Raw genomic sequence first — 16,249 nt, forward strand, 5'->3', positions numbered from 1 at the left:
TTTGGGAAAGCAAAGGGTATGTCTGCCCCGGTGGAATGAGGACAGCATTGTGCCTCCCTTTTAAAATGTCAGCAGGGGAAAAAAAATGGAAGCAACATGATCTCTCATAGTTTATAAATCTAAAATCAAAAGAATTACTAATTTAACAAATAGTTTATGATGAATACAATAACCCCAAGTAAACTTTTTGAATTCAGAAGTGGTTAAGTGTAGTTTTGGAGGTGCACTTTTTAAAGTTCTGGTATTTTGGAGCTCTTAAATTTAACCATTAGAAGAACTCAGTCATCATTAGTCAGCCTTAAGATGTGGTTTTAAAGGTCAAGCCACCATCAAAGAAAAAATGCAAGATGCATCTCTCCAGTGTTCTTCCTGCTTCCCCTCAAGGTCTTACTGTCCAGAGGAGTTTTAGGTCATGCAAGTTTGCACAGAAACGTGTTCGAGGAATACACTGGGAAGACTGCAGATTTCATAGATAAATTATTCGAACAGTCTGAAGTCAAGGATCAAGACATAATGTAATATCGTTCTGAACCATCACTTCTTTGTAAATGAAATGAAGGAGTTAACTCACTTCATTTGATGCACTTGAAGGAGGAAAGATTCACTTTAATTACAACTACAAACAATGCAGATGCTGGTAGCTCTCTGTTCCAGACCCAGCAAGGACCATACAGTAAGCGAAATGAAATGTCTAGCAGCCTCGGCAGCAGGCTGGAGCCGTGTTCAGCGAAAGTAATTTAATTAGTGTTGATCATGACTCCAGATGATGGTGATTTGATAAGGAATAATTTAGTACTTAACAGCCTTTTACATGCACCAACTCCATGTGGGAAGGTAAAGCAAATTGCACAAAATGAATGTGCTGCTTTCCCTTGTGCTGGTGCCAGTGAGCTGGAAAACTGCCTGTTAGCAGACGCTCCGACTCTCAGCCCCGTGATGAAATACCCAACACGTTCTCAGCTCAGCCCTCTCTGGTGGAAGTCTCTCTACTACTCTTATTTAAGAATAAATAAGTCACTCGTGTGGTATAGAATCTCCAGGAAGCAAGAAAGTGAAAATGAAGAAAACACAGTAGCGTGTGGTTCTTGTGCAAAATGTTGAAGATCTTTAGCATGGCTTCTCCTTGTTTTCCTCACACACAGCAATTAAAAAAAAATATATCCTAGCCAACTCACATTCGTTGGATTACTTATTTGGCTTGTGATTAGAAAAATAAACTCACGGTTCCAAGGGCCCATAATGATTAAGAGGCCCACACACGTTGAATGTGTTATAGAGGGTAGGGGAGCCCTCAACTTCAGGAAGTAGAAAACCTGTGAGAATTCTTGAGTGTTGGCATCTAACGAAAAGGAAGACATTGTTAGTTTTGTTTTTAAGTCTTTTCAAGTACTGGACCTATTTCAATGCAGCTCACGCTGGATCCAGGTGGTGCTAAGTATCATAATGGATTTAAAATTAACCCAGTTATGACAATCACCTAGAAATTGTATAAGATATAGAACGCTGATGCACATCCCATCCTTAGTGAAACAATTTTAGGGAGTGGTATATTAGTTTCCTAGTGCTGCCATAACATAGTATCACAAACTGAGTGGCTTAAAAAATAGACATTTATTGTCTCAGTTCTGGAGGCTAGAAGTCTGAGGTGAAGGTGTGAGCAGGGTTCTGGGCCCTGGGAGAGAGAATATATGCTATAGTTTACTTCTAGCTTCTGGTGGTTTGCTGACAGTCTTTTGTCATTGCTTGACTTGTGGAAGCATCACTCTGATCTCCGCCTTCATCTTCACATGGCATTTTCCTGTGAGAGTCTCTGTACCCTAATTCTCCCTTTTTAGAAGGATAATAGTCATTTGGATTAGATCTCAATCCTTTTGACCTCATCTTTTCAATCTTCCCAATAAGAGCCTTTTGGAGGAGACACAGTTCAATCTATAACATGAGTTCTGGGAATCTTTTTCCAAAAGTCACCTGGTTTATTAGATGTTTGGCCAGATTTGGGGATCCTGAGTTTAGAGATCAACTTGCCTCTGATAACACTTTGGGAATCCTCATATCCTTTCTCCTAAAGTCAATTCAAAAAGCGCGTGAAGCCCATCATCTGAAAGCTCTAGAGCTCCAGATAGTAGCCACTATGATGCGTCATGCCGTTTGCTCCTAGTTTGATACAGGTGACCATTGTGACAGCAAGTTACCTATCATGCTAGCGACAATTCCTGATGGTGCCCCAAACTTGTCGTTCCTCCCCTCACTTATCAGGAATTATTTATTCTATGGAATTGAAGTGCATTCTTAGATGTGCACTGAAACAGGAAGCCCAACATGTTAAAATATCTTAAGGTGTACCACACAACATTGGTTGATGCTTCTCACATTTTTTAAAGCATCTTGTTGAGATGTGCATTTATTATAATGCAAAAATCATAGGTGTCCAGCATGGTGAATTTTACAGATGCATATATTCAAATGACTACCATGCAGAGCAAGATATAAAATATTTCCAGCACTGTAGCAGATTACTAGTGTGTTTTCTCAGTCATTAACAGGCCTATCCCCCATTAGTAGGGCGTTCTTTCAATCTCAGTTAGTTTGGTCTGATCTTCAAGTTCATTTACTACATATTCTTTTGTGCTTGGCTTCTTTTATTCCACGACTGTAAGACAATTTATGTTTCTGCATGTATCAGTAATTTGTTCCTTGTTATTACTGTATAATATTTCATTATATGAATGTGCCACAATTTCTTCATCCATTACCTGCTAATGAACATTTGAGGTTTTCCAGTTTTTGCTCTTAGGGAATAAAGGTGCTTTGAACATTCTTATACACATGCCTTTCGTTGAACATATGTAGTCCTTTCTCTTGGATATATACCCGAGAGTGTAACCACCAGACACAGAGTAGATTTGTGTTGAGACTTAGTAGCTACTGCCAAAAGTTTTTTCAAAGTAAATCAATTTATAACCCCAGTAGCATCTATAAAAATTTCTATTGCTTTCAGTCTTCAATCTTGATGCCAGTCTTTTGCAATTTAGTCATTTTAGTATAGTGATAATCTCTTGTGTAGTTAATTGCATTTTTCTGATGAATAAAGATGCTGAATACTTTTCATCTATGTTTTCTTGTTGTTCATTGCTTTGCCATTTGGGTATCCTCTTTAATGAACTTAATGTTCAAATCTTTTGTCCATTTTTTATTTGGTTACTAGATTAGCCTTATTTGTAGCATTTCTTACTATGTTGAATGTGAGTTCTTACCAGATTTTCCTATTGCAAACATCTTGCTGTCTGTAGCTTACTTTGCAGTCTTTTAATAGTGTCTTTGGATGAAAAGAAGTTCCTAATTTAAGTTAAGCCTAATTCATAGATTATTCTCTTTATGGTTGTGCTTTTTGTGTTCTGTTCACTAATCTCATTCTACTCCATGATCCCAAAGACTTTTAAGATATAGTAATAAAAATAGTTGAAAAACATTAAGAAAGCAACAAATGTATAGTGAATGGTTGCACGTACAATTCTTGTCATTCAAAGAAGCAGAGTGTGCATGTGCACTCACACATAGTACAGGGAGATAATTTTCTTATGCATACTATTTTAAATTCTTTGTTTTCCCCCAAGCTTTAAAGACTTTTCACCATGCATATTTGGGACTTAGATAAAAATAAAGAGAATAATATAACAAACTCCCACCTACCTGTCAATATTTTTCTGAGGCAATCCATCCCCCATACATCGTTTTACTTTTCTATCATTTTTTCCTGGACAATTTTAAAAGAAAATCCTAGATATCTTATTATTTTGTGTAAATACTTTATGAATCTGTAACTTTAAGCCTTTTTTCTTTTGGTACAACTGCCATTCCACTATCACACCCAACAAAACTAACATTAATTTCTTAAATCTAAGACCCAGTCCATATTCACATTTATCTGTTTTAAAGATGTGTTTTTTTGTTTTGTTTTGTTTTGTTTTGTTTTTTTGGTGAGAAGGAAAAGGAACTATTTATTCAAAAGTTATACAGGTTTGATTAATGGCTAAATGTCACCCTTAAACCTCAAAATCCCTTCAAAACAATCACCAGCGCACACACCGTCCTGCCTTCCCCCCTTTGCCCAGTTAGGCCACTCAGGCCTGTCAGGGGTACCGTCCTTCAAAGAAAAAGAACAGAAGACCAGGGCTTGGCTAGGCAGGCCCCTCGCAGGTCAGCACCATCTACCACGTTGCCACAATCTCCAGCTCTTAATCCATAACCATGTGGCACCTTCTCATGGCCCACTAGCAAGAGCCCTTTCTCCCCTCTTTCTTCCCGCGTTGTCTTCACACTGTTCCCCAGAGTGTTTTTCTAGTTGGTTGTTCATTTTAAAATCCTAGCAAGTCCTTCCTTGTATTATAATTGATTCTTGAGGTTTTTAAATCTCTTCTACCTGAGTGGTTAATAAATTACAACATTCTGTCTTGGTAAAGCTTATGAACACGAGCACCCTTGGCATATGAAGTCACATGTAATTTCTCCCTTGCTTCTAGTCTCTGCTTTGAATAGGCATAGCAAACTACTATTTCAAAGAAAATACTTTGAAATAGACCACCCAGTGAAATTGTTTTATTATTATTTATTAACTTCTCCTTAGATAACTAATTTAGGTGAAATTTGTTTCTTTGGCAAATTTGTTTTCTACGATGTTTCAGATGGGTCTTGAGTAACATGAACAATTCTGTCAAAATTATATACATGTGCAAATAAATGGTATTTATTTTTCTATAGCTTGGTAGTTCTTGATATCAAATTCTTATATTAAAATTATATTTGACATTCTAGTACAAGTTTATACTGCCATAATGTCATAATTAAGATTGAATGATATCTAAAACAAAAGGTTTTTTCTCTTGTCATACCTTTATAGAACACAGACTTAATCTTTTGTGGTTTAATTCCAGTGTTTATCATTGTTAAAATATTCAGAATGTGTGTCCTTCTTTTGTTTATTCCTTGATTAGTCATACTTGTGCATATTGTATATGAAAATAAATCCATTCTCATGTCTATTCTTTATCTTTTTACCAATTTTTCATTTAAACTAAAACTTCAATTATTCTGACAGGACTACTAATAGATATTTTTTCAATTTCATATAGAGTAAAAAATATATAGTGTTATTTATTGTTTTTAAAGTTCTGATTCCCTTCAAATATATTTGTCTTTTGGGCCTTCATATTTTATATGATCTTTGCGTTAAGAATTAATGACTATAAATATAACCCATACATTAAGTCATATGAAAAAGGAGAAAATGTGTGATTGAAGATAATTGTTTTATGGTGGGTTACTTGCAACAAATGACTCACATATTTTTCACACTTCATCCTCACAATTGTGGTAAATAGATAGGCAGGCACTTTTATCCCTTTTCTATAGATGAGCATTGCCTTCAAAGATATTGAGATTTTTGCCCAAAGTATCATCAGTTTCTAGTGGACCTGCACCTAGACTTTCTCATAGTCCACAGTTGTCATTCTATTAAGCCATTATTATTGATGCATTTGAGATGTTTTTCTTTCAGCAATGCTTAAAATTATGTTCCAGTCTTCAGTCATTTTTTTTGTATTTTTTATGTTCCAGATTTTAGTTCTGTTTTTTCTGTTTTAATCGTTGAAAATCTTTCTGAAGTGTTTTCAAAACCTTCTTTCTGAGAACTGAGCCTCTATTATTAATATCAGCTAAGCAAATTACAAGTGATTCACTTCAAGTAATGGGGGTTCCAGCATGTATTCTGTCAGATAATAAACAGAAAAGAAAGGTACAGAGATTGTCCAGAATCTTTTCTTCCATGCTAGTCATCAGATGTGACTTTTCTTATGTATGTGGGTTAATGTGAATGTTAGTGACATTTAAAACAAAAGGGGAGCAGCAAGTTAATATACTTAATTTTTAACTGCATTTAATTTTTTGGTTATTTATTTTTCTTATTTTCCAGTGGCTTTCCATGGCTTACCACTGAAAATCAAGAAAGAACCCCACAGCCCATGTTCAGAGCTTGGCTCTGCCTGCAGTCAAGAACAGCCCTTCAAGTTCAGCTATGGAGAAAAGTGCCTGTACAATGTCAGGTAAAGCAACCACGTGTATATACAGCGGGGATGGTGCTTACTGAAACGAAAAGTCCAAAATCTAACTTAAAATCTCAAGACAAACTTGGTAAGAGTTATATCTTCAGCGTACAGCAAGCTAATTAAGTAATGTGTTTAGAAGAACCCCAGGAAACTGTTTACCATTCAATCACACACTTTTAGAACAACTTTAAGGCAATAATTTTCATCCACATTATTGGTTGCTTTTCTACTGAGCGAAGCATCTGGTTTTGAAAAGAGGGTCTTACTTGGCCTGAGCAGCTGTTGAAAGTTCTCATTAGAATGAATGCATTATGCACTTTAGATGGAGTTTGTAGGAAAAAATGAAACATTTGGCATGGCTCAGCAGTACATTAGTTAGCTGACAGGCTTTGCAGATGATCTCTAAGATGCATTCGTGGACAATTGCAATAAAGTTAGAATTTTATAAGGCTTAGCAGAGGCTATTATCTATTAAAAAGCCAGTTATTCCTTCTGACAATAATAAAGGGTGGAGCGATGAAAGTACATTGTTCATTTGTTAGAAAATTTGATAACATATATGTTCATTAAAAACCCTTCTTAGTAAATTGCATTCTGCTACTTTTCATATTGGCCTCTAATTGCATAAGGAAGAAGTTGGCTCTGTATATTGAATATTATTACTCTCAATTATAGTAGAAACTTAGTTCTTAAAAGGAGTTAGTTTGGAAGCTTAAAAAATGATTACAAATATTTGCAGTTTTATAAGCTATATTGATTCAAGTTCGTAATACATTGTGATTCAAATGGGTCTTATATTTTCTCATATCTTTACTACTTAATACAGAGAATAAGATTCAAGAAACTTAGATTTGTGCAGTCTGTCAGCAGCTGACCACTGCTTACATATTCTATTACTATGTGTTCTTGCAAACTCAAACTTTCTTTTTATATCTACTTTTCTGGGAGGTCACCAGAGCCTTGGAATTATGAGTCAGTTTAATTAAAGCTACTAAGATCTCTTTTCTAAGCTAAGTATTAAAACATATTTGGTTTAGAAAACAAAAATATTGATCCAAATTTCATTTTATAGTGTTTTTAGTTTTTGTATTTCCTTCTTAAGAGTGTTATGTATTCACAGAATAATTATTTAACATAGTAAAGATTTAATTAATGAACCAAATAGATACAAATTGTCATTGGATTTCAGCATTGATCAGAAGTGTGACTATGAAATAGCTACTGCTTTATATGATATAACTAATATCCATAAATTAACAGTAAAGGAATGGCCTGAATATTTTGAGATTTTTTTTTCTGGGGAGCAATAATTGCCACAGTGATATATGGATAAAATTCTGGATTCTCCTTCTCTATACAAACTATAAAGACAACATTTCATGGGTAAAAAGGTACTATCCTAGGGCAGAGGATGTGTCTTTCTTTTTCTTTTTTCATGGGAATGGGTCACATGAATCATTTTATAGAAGTAGATTCTCATTTAGAAATACTAGTAAAGAAAAGAAGTAGAACCAAACATAATGAGTGCCATTACCTGTACTTTAAGGCAAGAGTAGACTTACGCAGCATCCACTCCTTCACTTCTGTAAAGTATTTTTACATTGGATGTAATATAGGTGGAGCAACAGAATAAATTATTACACAAATCAATGCAAAAAAATGTTTCCTCTTAAAGGAAAAAATATTGATGAGCTCTTCATTTTACAAGGAAATACAGTATTTTAACCTAGAAATATCATTTTTATTTGTGAATTTAAGTAACTTTTTTTTTTGTAAAACATTTTTTAGATCAGAAAAATTCATTAAAGTACATTCTGGAAAGGTACACATAGGGAGTCAACTGAGATTCATGAACAAGCCCACTCATTTATTCCTCTGTGAGTGTTTACAAGTCAGTACAAGTTAGCCTATGACGATAGGATTTTGTTCTTAAGAACATTATTTTGTACTTACGCTCCAAGAAAGTTTAAATATACCAGAGAGATTTTAATTTGCCTCATTAATCTTTATTATCCTATGTGAGGAAGTTAATGCCAAGCACCATTTATTATATATACAAAATGAAAATAGAGCAAAAGCATTGCCTTCTTAAAATTCCACCACTAATAAAGTCAAGCCAGGTGTGGTCTCCATCTTATTACACTGATGTTCTTGTTCTAAAATCTAATGTAATATGAATTGTAATATGAGAATAATTTAATGATGTAGAAAAGATCTATGAAACTTGCTCAAGCAGACATATCAAGAATTGATGGAAGGAATGCCACTGCTTTGTTAAATAGTGCTTTTCCTTATACTAAGTTGTTTATATATATATTAAAAATATATATGTTTTATATTTATGCTGTTACCAACTTGCTAATTATCTTATTTCTCTTTAAGTGTGTGGCATTTTTGAAGATTGTATGTTCTAGAATGACAAACCACCAAAGACATTAAATTCTAACTTCCTTATGACTTAAACCTAAAATATATTTTTATTTCCTTAGGTTAGATTTTTTTTTAATTGCTGCAGAGAAAAAAATATTCTCTCTCTCTCTTTGTTCCTTGGGTAGTGCCTATGATCAGAAGCCACAAGTGGGAATGAGGCCCTCCAACCCCCCAACCCCATCCAGCACTCCCGTGTCCCCCCTCCATCATGCATCTCCAAACTCAACTCACACTCCGAAACCTGACCACGCCTTCCCAGCTCACCTCCCTCCATCACAGCCCATGCAAGACAGCAGATACCCCATGGACCACAGGTATACTGCAAATATTGTGTGTGTTTTTTTGTAAAAAACTGTTTTTGTTATTCTTGGAAGAAATTCTATTACCAATTCCTAAGGCCTATAGTAGATTTAAGGTGAGTATGTTAATTTTGCACATCTGGGCAAAATATTTTTTAGAAAGAGTTTGCTGTATCTATAGTTACAGTGTGAAGAGAAGGTCATTTATAAATGGCCATTTTATAAACATTTAAGTTTGTTGCTAAAATGGAAAATTAATCTATACACTGACATTTGAACATTTTTCTTTCACTCTGCCTGAATTAAATTCCTTCAGTTACACTTTAAATCAGATCATCCCATTTTTTTATGAGCATATGTGTGTGTACTTGTTCTATAAAGTTAGAAGACTAATTTTAGTAGGTGGCTTATGGAATTAGGTTTTTTACCTTAGAGTGAATGGCATAGCTGTACACAGTTTTGCAGAATAGAGCTTCTTTGATTAAAACCATTTTCCATCCTTTCCATGTGATGAATATTTAATGTCACTAGACATATGACCCTGGACATTGAGAATATAAAGTTAAAGAGATAGGAACCAAATTATTACTTAGGAGCAAGGCAAGAACCAGAGCATGGAGCTAGGAGGAATGCTGTGGTGAGTAATTCTTGATTCCTAGAGATGAGTAATTTACATTTAAATAAAATATTGAGATACTTTTAGAGGTCTTCATTATCTGACTTTACACACAAGTTAATTATATACAGCTTTCTTCCTTCCTCTTCTACGTTGTACTTACATAGAGCCAGTGGTGTTCTGGTAAGTGTTGAACAATAGGCTCTATGGGAGAAAATCCAGAAGACTTGATCTGTATACATTTGATGAGTCTGTGATATAAATATTCCCCCCATGGCCGACTCCACACTATCAACGTGGCAACCTTGAATGTGGAATTGGAAAGAGATGTGCAGTAGCACTAAATTCTATAGTATTTTCTACCACAGGTACTATAGCCTTAACCTCAAGTGTATAATTAATAGGTGTAGTATAATAACTAGAAAGTTATGAGTTTTGAGTAGTAATAGCCTTTGTTCGTATAATTTTTTAAAATGATAAGTCTACATAGTTTATTTCTTAATGGCTGTCTTTAACAATGGGCTCACAGAATTTCTGAAAATTTAACAATAAGCCCGTACAAACTGGCTCTGACACACCATAACAAAAATAGCTCAGCCAAAGGCATCATCTAGATCAGCAGAGGAAACCAGAAAGGTGCCGCTGGAAGCTTGCTGAAAATAAGGGGATACTCAGATCTGCTTTTCATAGCCTATTTAATCCAACTTCAGTAACTCAAATTCCGTACAACTGTTTTGGTGTGAAGGGATAAGATGAAGGCATTCTTTCCAACATGAAGCTCATCCACCTTTGTTTCCATCACTAAGTCCTCTTTGCCTTCTCTCTGATAAGACTGGAGACCTTGTCAGAGCACAGCAGTGGTATGCGCATCTGTGTAAACAGTTTGTAAACACAGATGAAAGAAATCTTATTGCAGGGTGGGCCATGACACAGATGCACATTGTGCAGGGCTAAAAGGAGAAAAGAATGAAAAGAAGAAGCAAGTTTTATTTTGCCCACTTCCGGTGACTTCCCGAAGTTCTTGACACTTGAGTCTCGTATTCTTCAAATCAGTGCCAGATTTCGAGATTGTGCAGTTGGCTTTTTGTGCAGAATCATTATTCCTTATAGAAGGTGACTGGGGAACAAGCAGTGCGCCTGTTTTTAGGTGACCTAACTTGAAATGCTTTAGCCAAATCCATTTTAGTTTCTCTACTTGAAGTCAAATATCTGAGACTGAGAACAGCCGGTCCGGAACTATAAGAGGGAAGCTCAGGGTCTTTTCCCATTGCCCCCCGTTGTGTTTTGAGGACATTACCAGCTGGCCATTCCCAGGAAAATCTCTGAAGCCTTATGTTTCTGAGGAGGATTTCTTGGAGGGCTCTAGCCAACAAATGACAGTCCCTCAGTTATAAATGGCAAATTTGCTCTGGGAACAGATCCTTTCCCCAAATAGCCCCCTCCAGCCTGGGCACCCCACCTCACTCTGGGAATGCCATGTGGCCAACTGGGCTGCACCCTGCCTTCCTTTCCTGAGGCTCATTCTGCTTCTCAGGCCAGCCCTTTGGCACTTGTTTCTGAACCCGCTGTGAAGGAGCCCAATCTTTGCTCAGTGTTCCCCACCCCTTATAGGCTGTTTTTTCTTTATCCAAGAGTTCATCAGCATGCTGTCCTTCCCTACTAACTCTCTTCCAGAAGCTTCTTGAGTCGCTTTTCTTTTTACGATAGGTCCGCGGCTCATAAAAATAGCACCAAAAACGTGTAGCTCCCTGTGAAGCATGTGTGTTTGGTATATATCGTGGTCCTCAGAAAGGACCAACTGGAATCAGGTTGATTCCTAAAAACAAATGGCTTGATTCCTTACCAAGCTTTTAGTACAAGTACTATTAACCTCCTTTTAAGGCTTTACAAGTGAGCTGGTTTCTTATTTTAACTTCAAGTTACAATTTTCTGATTCACTCCTTGACAGTTCTTAATGATAATTTCTGTTTCTTTTTTTGGCTAATGAAATATGCAAGGGAAGGGAAATGAATGCAGTGCCAGTCTGCCTAACTGTTTCTGCAATATTGGAGTTTCTAAGTTTATTGTCTGCAGGTGTAGGTGGAATTCCAGTAGTTTCCAGGGCAGCCAGGGAGGCTAGAGTTAAATCACCGGGTGCAATGTTCTTAGAAATGCTAAAGCAAGTGCTTTACAATTCTTCTGCTTTTACCTTATTTTCATTTAATGTTACCCAAATCAAATGGTTCCAAATTAGTCTCTGGAATGCTTTTAGTGGGATCAGGGGGTTGGGGAAGAAGGGAGTTAATAGGCTTCTATTTGCTCATAGTAATGTTGAATAGGTTATTTTTAAGCACTCCTGGGCATTTTTAGAGCACTTTTAAATCTTTAATTAATCCACATCTTTGTGGTGGGTCAATGATATTATGGATGAGAAACACAGAACCGAACGATTATGTGATTAGCCAATCATTATGGTGCATAACTAAGAAGGAAGGAACAGAGACTCACTCTCACCCTTCTGCTAAGGCCTCAGAACTTCCTCATGACCTAACAGCACAATCTGTCCTAAGTCTATGCAAGACGCTTTGTTATTCCCATCTTTGGAGCTCTGCTCTATCTTTTATGCTTATTTTTATCAGAAGCTTTCGGAAACCAATGTGTTGTGTGTTACTGTTTGACAGTAAAGAGATTGTCTTTTAGAAACCATCTTGGATTAGTCTCCGTATTTTCTAGTTTTATTTGTCACAGGAATATAATGTTGTTGAGGGCGTTGTTGAGGGCATCATTGAAGATTTAAGAGCCCTGCCCTTAAGTCTCTTGCTTCCTCAGTAACTTAGTTGGTAGGTTTTTAGGTTGATTTTTTTTTGTTTGTTTGTGTTTTGATTTGGTGCAGAATTAAACAATAGAGAATGTAGTTTGAGATCAGATTCTTTCATTTTTTCCTACTATATAATTATTTGAGACCCTCTTAATATGGAAATTTGGTAAATGATCCAAATGATTCAGAATTGGGCAATTTTACTGTAATATTTCTTCAAAATAGTGTATCATTCTAGCCCTTCTCAAAGCACACCTTTATCTTACTGTATTGTACCAAAATGATGCTGCAGGGGACTAATTAGAAGGGGACACCTGCCATATTGTGATTATAAAAGCACAGTGCTACTGACCTAGGAAGGAGAAAACTAGTCTTCATTGCAACTTTGAGTCCGTTGGGTATCATGTTGATTAAACAGTTAAAAAATTGTACCAGTATTTCAAAGAGTGCTCCTTGTTATTGTTTTATTTGAAACATGTTCTCTTATTTCCCAGATTTCGCCGCCAGCTTTCTGAACCCTGTAATTCCTTTCCTCCTCTGCCGACAATGCCAAGGGAAGGACGTCCCATGTACCAACGGCAGATGTCCGAGCCCAACATCCCCTTCCCACCTCAAGGCTTTAAGCAGGAGTACCATGACCCAGTGTATGAACACAACACCATGGTTGGTGGTGCGCCCAGTCAAAGCTTCCCCCCTCCTCTGATGATTAAACAGGAACCCAGAGATTTTGCATATGATTCAGGTAGGCCCATGCTTTAAGTTATATTTAAGACATCTTTTCACCGGTTTGTCATTTTGATTAGTGTTGGCATCAGACTCCATGGCTCCTGACATTTTTTGTTTTGGTGGAATATTTCTGATTTTATCCCTTCTTCCAATCTTTCTCTATATGTGAAGGATGGGATATTTCGTCATGCATTGATGGTTAAAATAATGTCTAAATATGGAACCAGTCCAAAGAAGAGTGCAATTTGTAATCTTAGACACACTCTCAGCCCAAGAGAATAAGTAACCTTGTAATTCTTTCTGGATTCTGGGCTTTTTCTATTTTCTGCTACAGCACTATTTAATAAGTGTTTACAGAAAGTAATGTTCTTCTGTACTGGGTCACTTATTGCTTATAACTATTTATTTGTTTTTTCATTATTAGTGGCAAGATTCAAAGAATCCAGAATTAAAGGTTCTTACATACTAGGAGTGGAATACGAAACTACAGATTTATGGTTTAATCATAGTTTAGCTTTAGTTTCACTGAAGCAGAAAGACCTCCCAAAGTAGAGTATCAAGATAGAGAAGGGATTTTCCTAAAAGTAAGGAGCATTTTAATCTATTGCAGATGTTACCACTATATTTGACCTTGAGACCTTAGGAGAAGTACTTAACTCATTTGTGCTTTGCTTCTCCTGTTATAATCTCAAAATCAGGACATCTGCTTTTCAGACATCTCAGGAAAATTTTTTTAAGTATAAAATAAACGGTAATGCTTATAAGATGGGCACTATGTATTTACAAAATATTATTAACATTGTAATTGAGGTCAGTAGATGGTTGTGGATATGGAATGTTTTAAAACAATGTCATTTCCTTTTATCTGGATGTCAAGTTGTGGATGTTCTTTATAAAGGAACTATTGCATCTCTACAAATAAACTACTGAGTTTTTTTTATCAGTTCTACTTGAGAAAATAAATTGTCTCTGGGTCTTGAGTTTCCAAATTGCATACAACTACTTGCTTTATTATAAACTTCCCTTAAAAGCATGGCAAGAGGGAGCCCCAGAGCTGAAAGAGCTCCCTCTGACCATGTTTCCTCACTGGGCAAGAAATTCAAAAAAAAGAACTGCTCATTCAGAGGCCATGCCTCCACTTCTAGATGATGCACCAGCTGCACAAGACCCATGAATTCTCTGCCCATCCAGTTTTCCTACAGCAGAGCACACTGCTCCTGTGTGTGTGCCCCTAGGATGAAGGAGGTGGCCAAGGGACATCTGTTTGTAGGAGGATGAGGATGGAGCTTGGGGTGAGCCCATATGCTTACATGTGAGGTCCCATAATGTTTTTTGCACAATGTGGGCTTGAGGGATAGGAAGAGAGGCAAGAAGTAGGTTGGGCTGGGGTTTGAAGTCTTGGAAGCTGGCTACACACCATCCTACCCCAGGGCTAATCTTAGAAATTTCCCAAGTTCTAGGTTTGACCCGGTTTTTCAGGTGGTTATGATGGTATATGTAAAAAAAATATGGTAGAAGAGAACATATTTATTTTATTTTGTATGTGCACATTTTTTTAAATTTAGTAATTTTATTGTATTTTTAATTTTTTCTTTTTATTCTTTTTTTAAATTTTTAAATCATGTTTCTTCTCTTACAGTTGTCTCAGTTTTTCCCCCTTTACTCCCCTCCACCCATCCCACCCCCACCCCCGCTCCCACAGTCAATTCCCACTCTGTTGTCCATGTCCATGGGTCATTCATACATGTTCTTTGTCTAGTCCCTTTTTTTATTGTATTTTTTAAAATTACCATTTACTCCCCTTATACACCCCACCCCCTGCAATTCCCACATGGACATGTCCATGCCCGTGAGCCTTTTATTTTGTTCAGTCCCTCTGCCCCCTGCTTTCTTTCCCTGCCTCTCTTAGCTGTCATCCTGCTCTCTGTTAGTCTGTTTCTATTTTGCTTGTTAGTTCAGTTTGTTCATTAGAGTCCACATATGAGTGAAATCATGTAATGTTTGTCTTTCTCTGACTGGCTTATTTCACGTAGCATAATGTCCTCCAGGTCCATCCATACTGTGGCAAAGGGTAAAACTTTCTTCTTTTTTATAGTTGAGTAGTATTCCATTGTGTAAATGTCCCATAGTTGTTTTATTCACTCATCTCCTTGTGGACTTTTGGGCTGCTTCTATACTTGATGATTGTAAATAATGCTGCAATGAATATAAGGGTGCTTATTTATTGGTTTGTTTATAATTTAAAAAAATAAACATATGGTTGAGGGCCTTTATTTGGATTCTTGCCTCAGGCCCTGTAATGTGGAGGCTATCTGAAAATGTTCTGCAGTGGATTCAGTTTGGAACCTTTTATAATTATTTATGATTTACATCCATAATTAAGAACCCTGCAATACAGGGGACTTCATTATAGGGAGGATTTATTTTTCTCTGTAAACTTCAAGTCCTGTTAACTGATGTTATCCATATTCTCCAAATGATATTTTAATTTGCTGCATAGCTTTTTTAATTCACAATAATTCCAGGAATCTTCACATGGAAATCATAAAATAGCCCAGATAATTGGTTCAAAAGCACTTGCAGAGCATAGCATTTAAAAAGTTTCTTAGTGTGTTATAGAAATGGTGTTATATGATAATCCCAACAAGATTAATACTGAAACCATTTTCTTCATTTTGTGGAGGTTATATGTAGTATCTTCTTATTTATATTACATATGAAATTATATATAACATGGGCTTGAGGATGTGTGACTTTTTCTTGAGAAGATGTGAACCAAACAAGGAAGCAATTTAAATAATCCTGTGAGGGCAAAAATAGGAGCTGGTGCTATGAGATTTAATTGAATTATTTATGGGCCATACATAATATGAACTTAAAAATCAGAAACTTCTGACCCTCAAAATCACAGATTCAGTCACTTACAACTTAAAAAGCATAGTCCATGCCTTAGCTCAGGCTGTTATACTAAAATACTGTTGACTGCGACCATGGACTGGGAAGCTGAAAAAACAGTCTGTTTCCAACAGTACCGCAGGCCAAGAGGTCCAAGATCAAGGCGCTAGCAGATTCTGTTCCTGGCAGGCCCCTCCTCCTAGCTCTCACTGGGACCCTTTCTCACTGTGCCCTCACTTGGAGGAGAGAGCTCCTGAGTGAGCTCTGGTCTCTCTTTCTCTCCTTGGAAGGACATTAATCCCACCCTGGGTGCCCCACCCTCATGAGCTAATCTATTCCTAATTAACCTTTCCAAGGCCACACCTCAAAATACAGTCACATCAGT

General features: G+C 36.5%; 1 protein-coding gene across 6 annotated transcripts in view; it reads left to right on the forward strand.

Moving 5' to 3' along the window:
• The window catches only part of ETV1 (ETS variant transcription factor 1), an 88,591-nt gene that overhangs the window by 41,589 nt on the left and 30,753 nt on the right, over positions 1-16,249 (forward strand). For all 6 annotated transcript variants that reach the window (XM_054564502.1, XM_054564501.1, XM_054564503.1 and 3 more), the window contains 3 exons: positions 5,969-6,098; positions 8,657-8,845; positions 12,738-12,985. In XM_054564502.1, the coding sequence (XP_054420477.1) occupies positions 5,969-6,098; positions 8,657-8,845; positions 12,738-12,985 (567 nt within the window). The remainder of the gene's footprint in view (positions 1-5,968; positions 6,099-8,656; positions 8,846-12,737; positions 12,986-16,249) is intronic.

Source organism: Pteronotus mesoamericanus, unplaced genomic scaffold, assembly GCF_021234165.1.
Source record: "Pteronotus mesoamericanus isolate MK-2021 breed Mesoamerican mustached bat unplaced genomic scaffold, CSHL_Meso_final scaffold_85, whole genome shotgun sequence".
Classification (NCBI taxonomy): domain Eukaryota; kingdom Metazoa; phylum Chordata; class Mammalia; order Chiroptera; family Mormoopidae; genus Pteronotus; species Pteronotus mesoamericanus.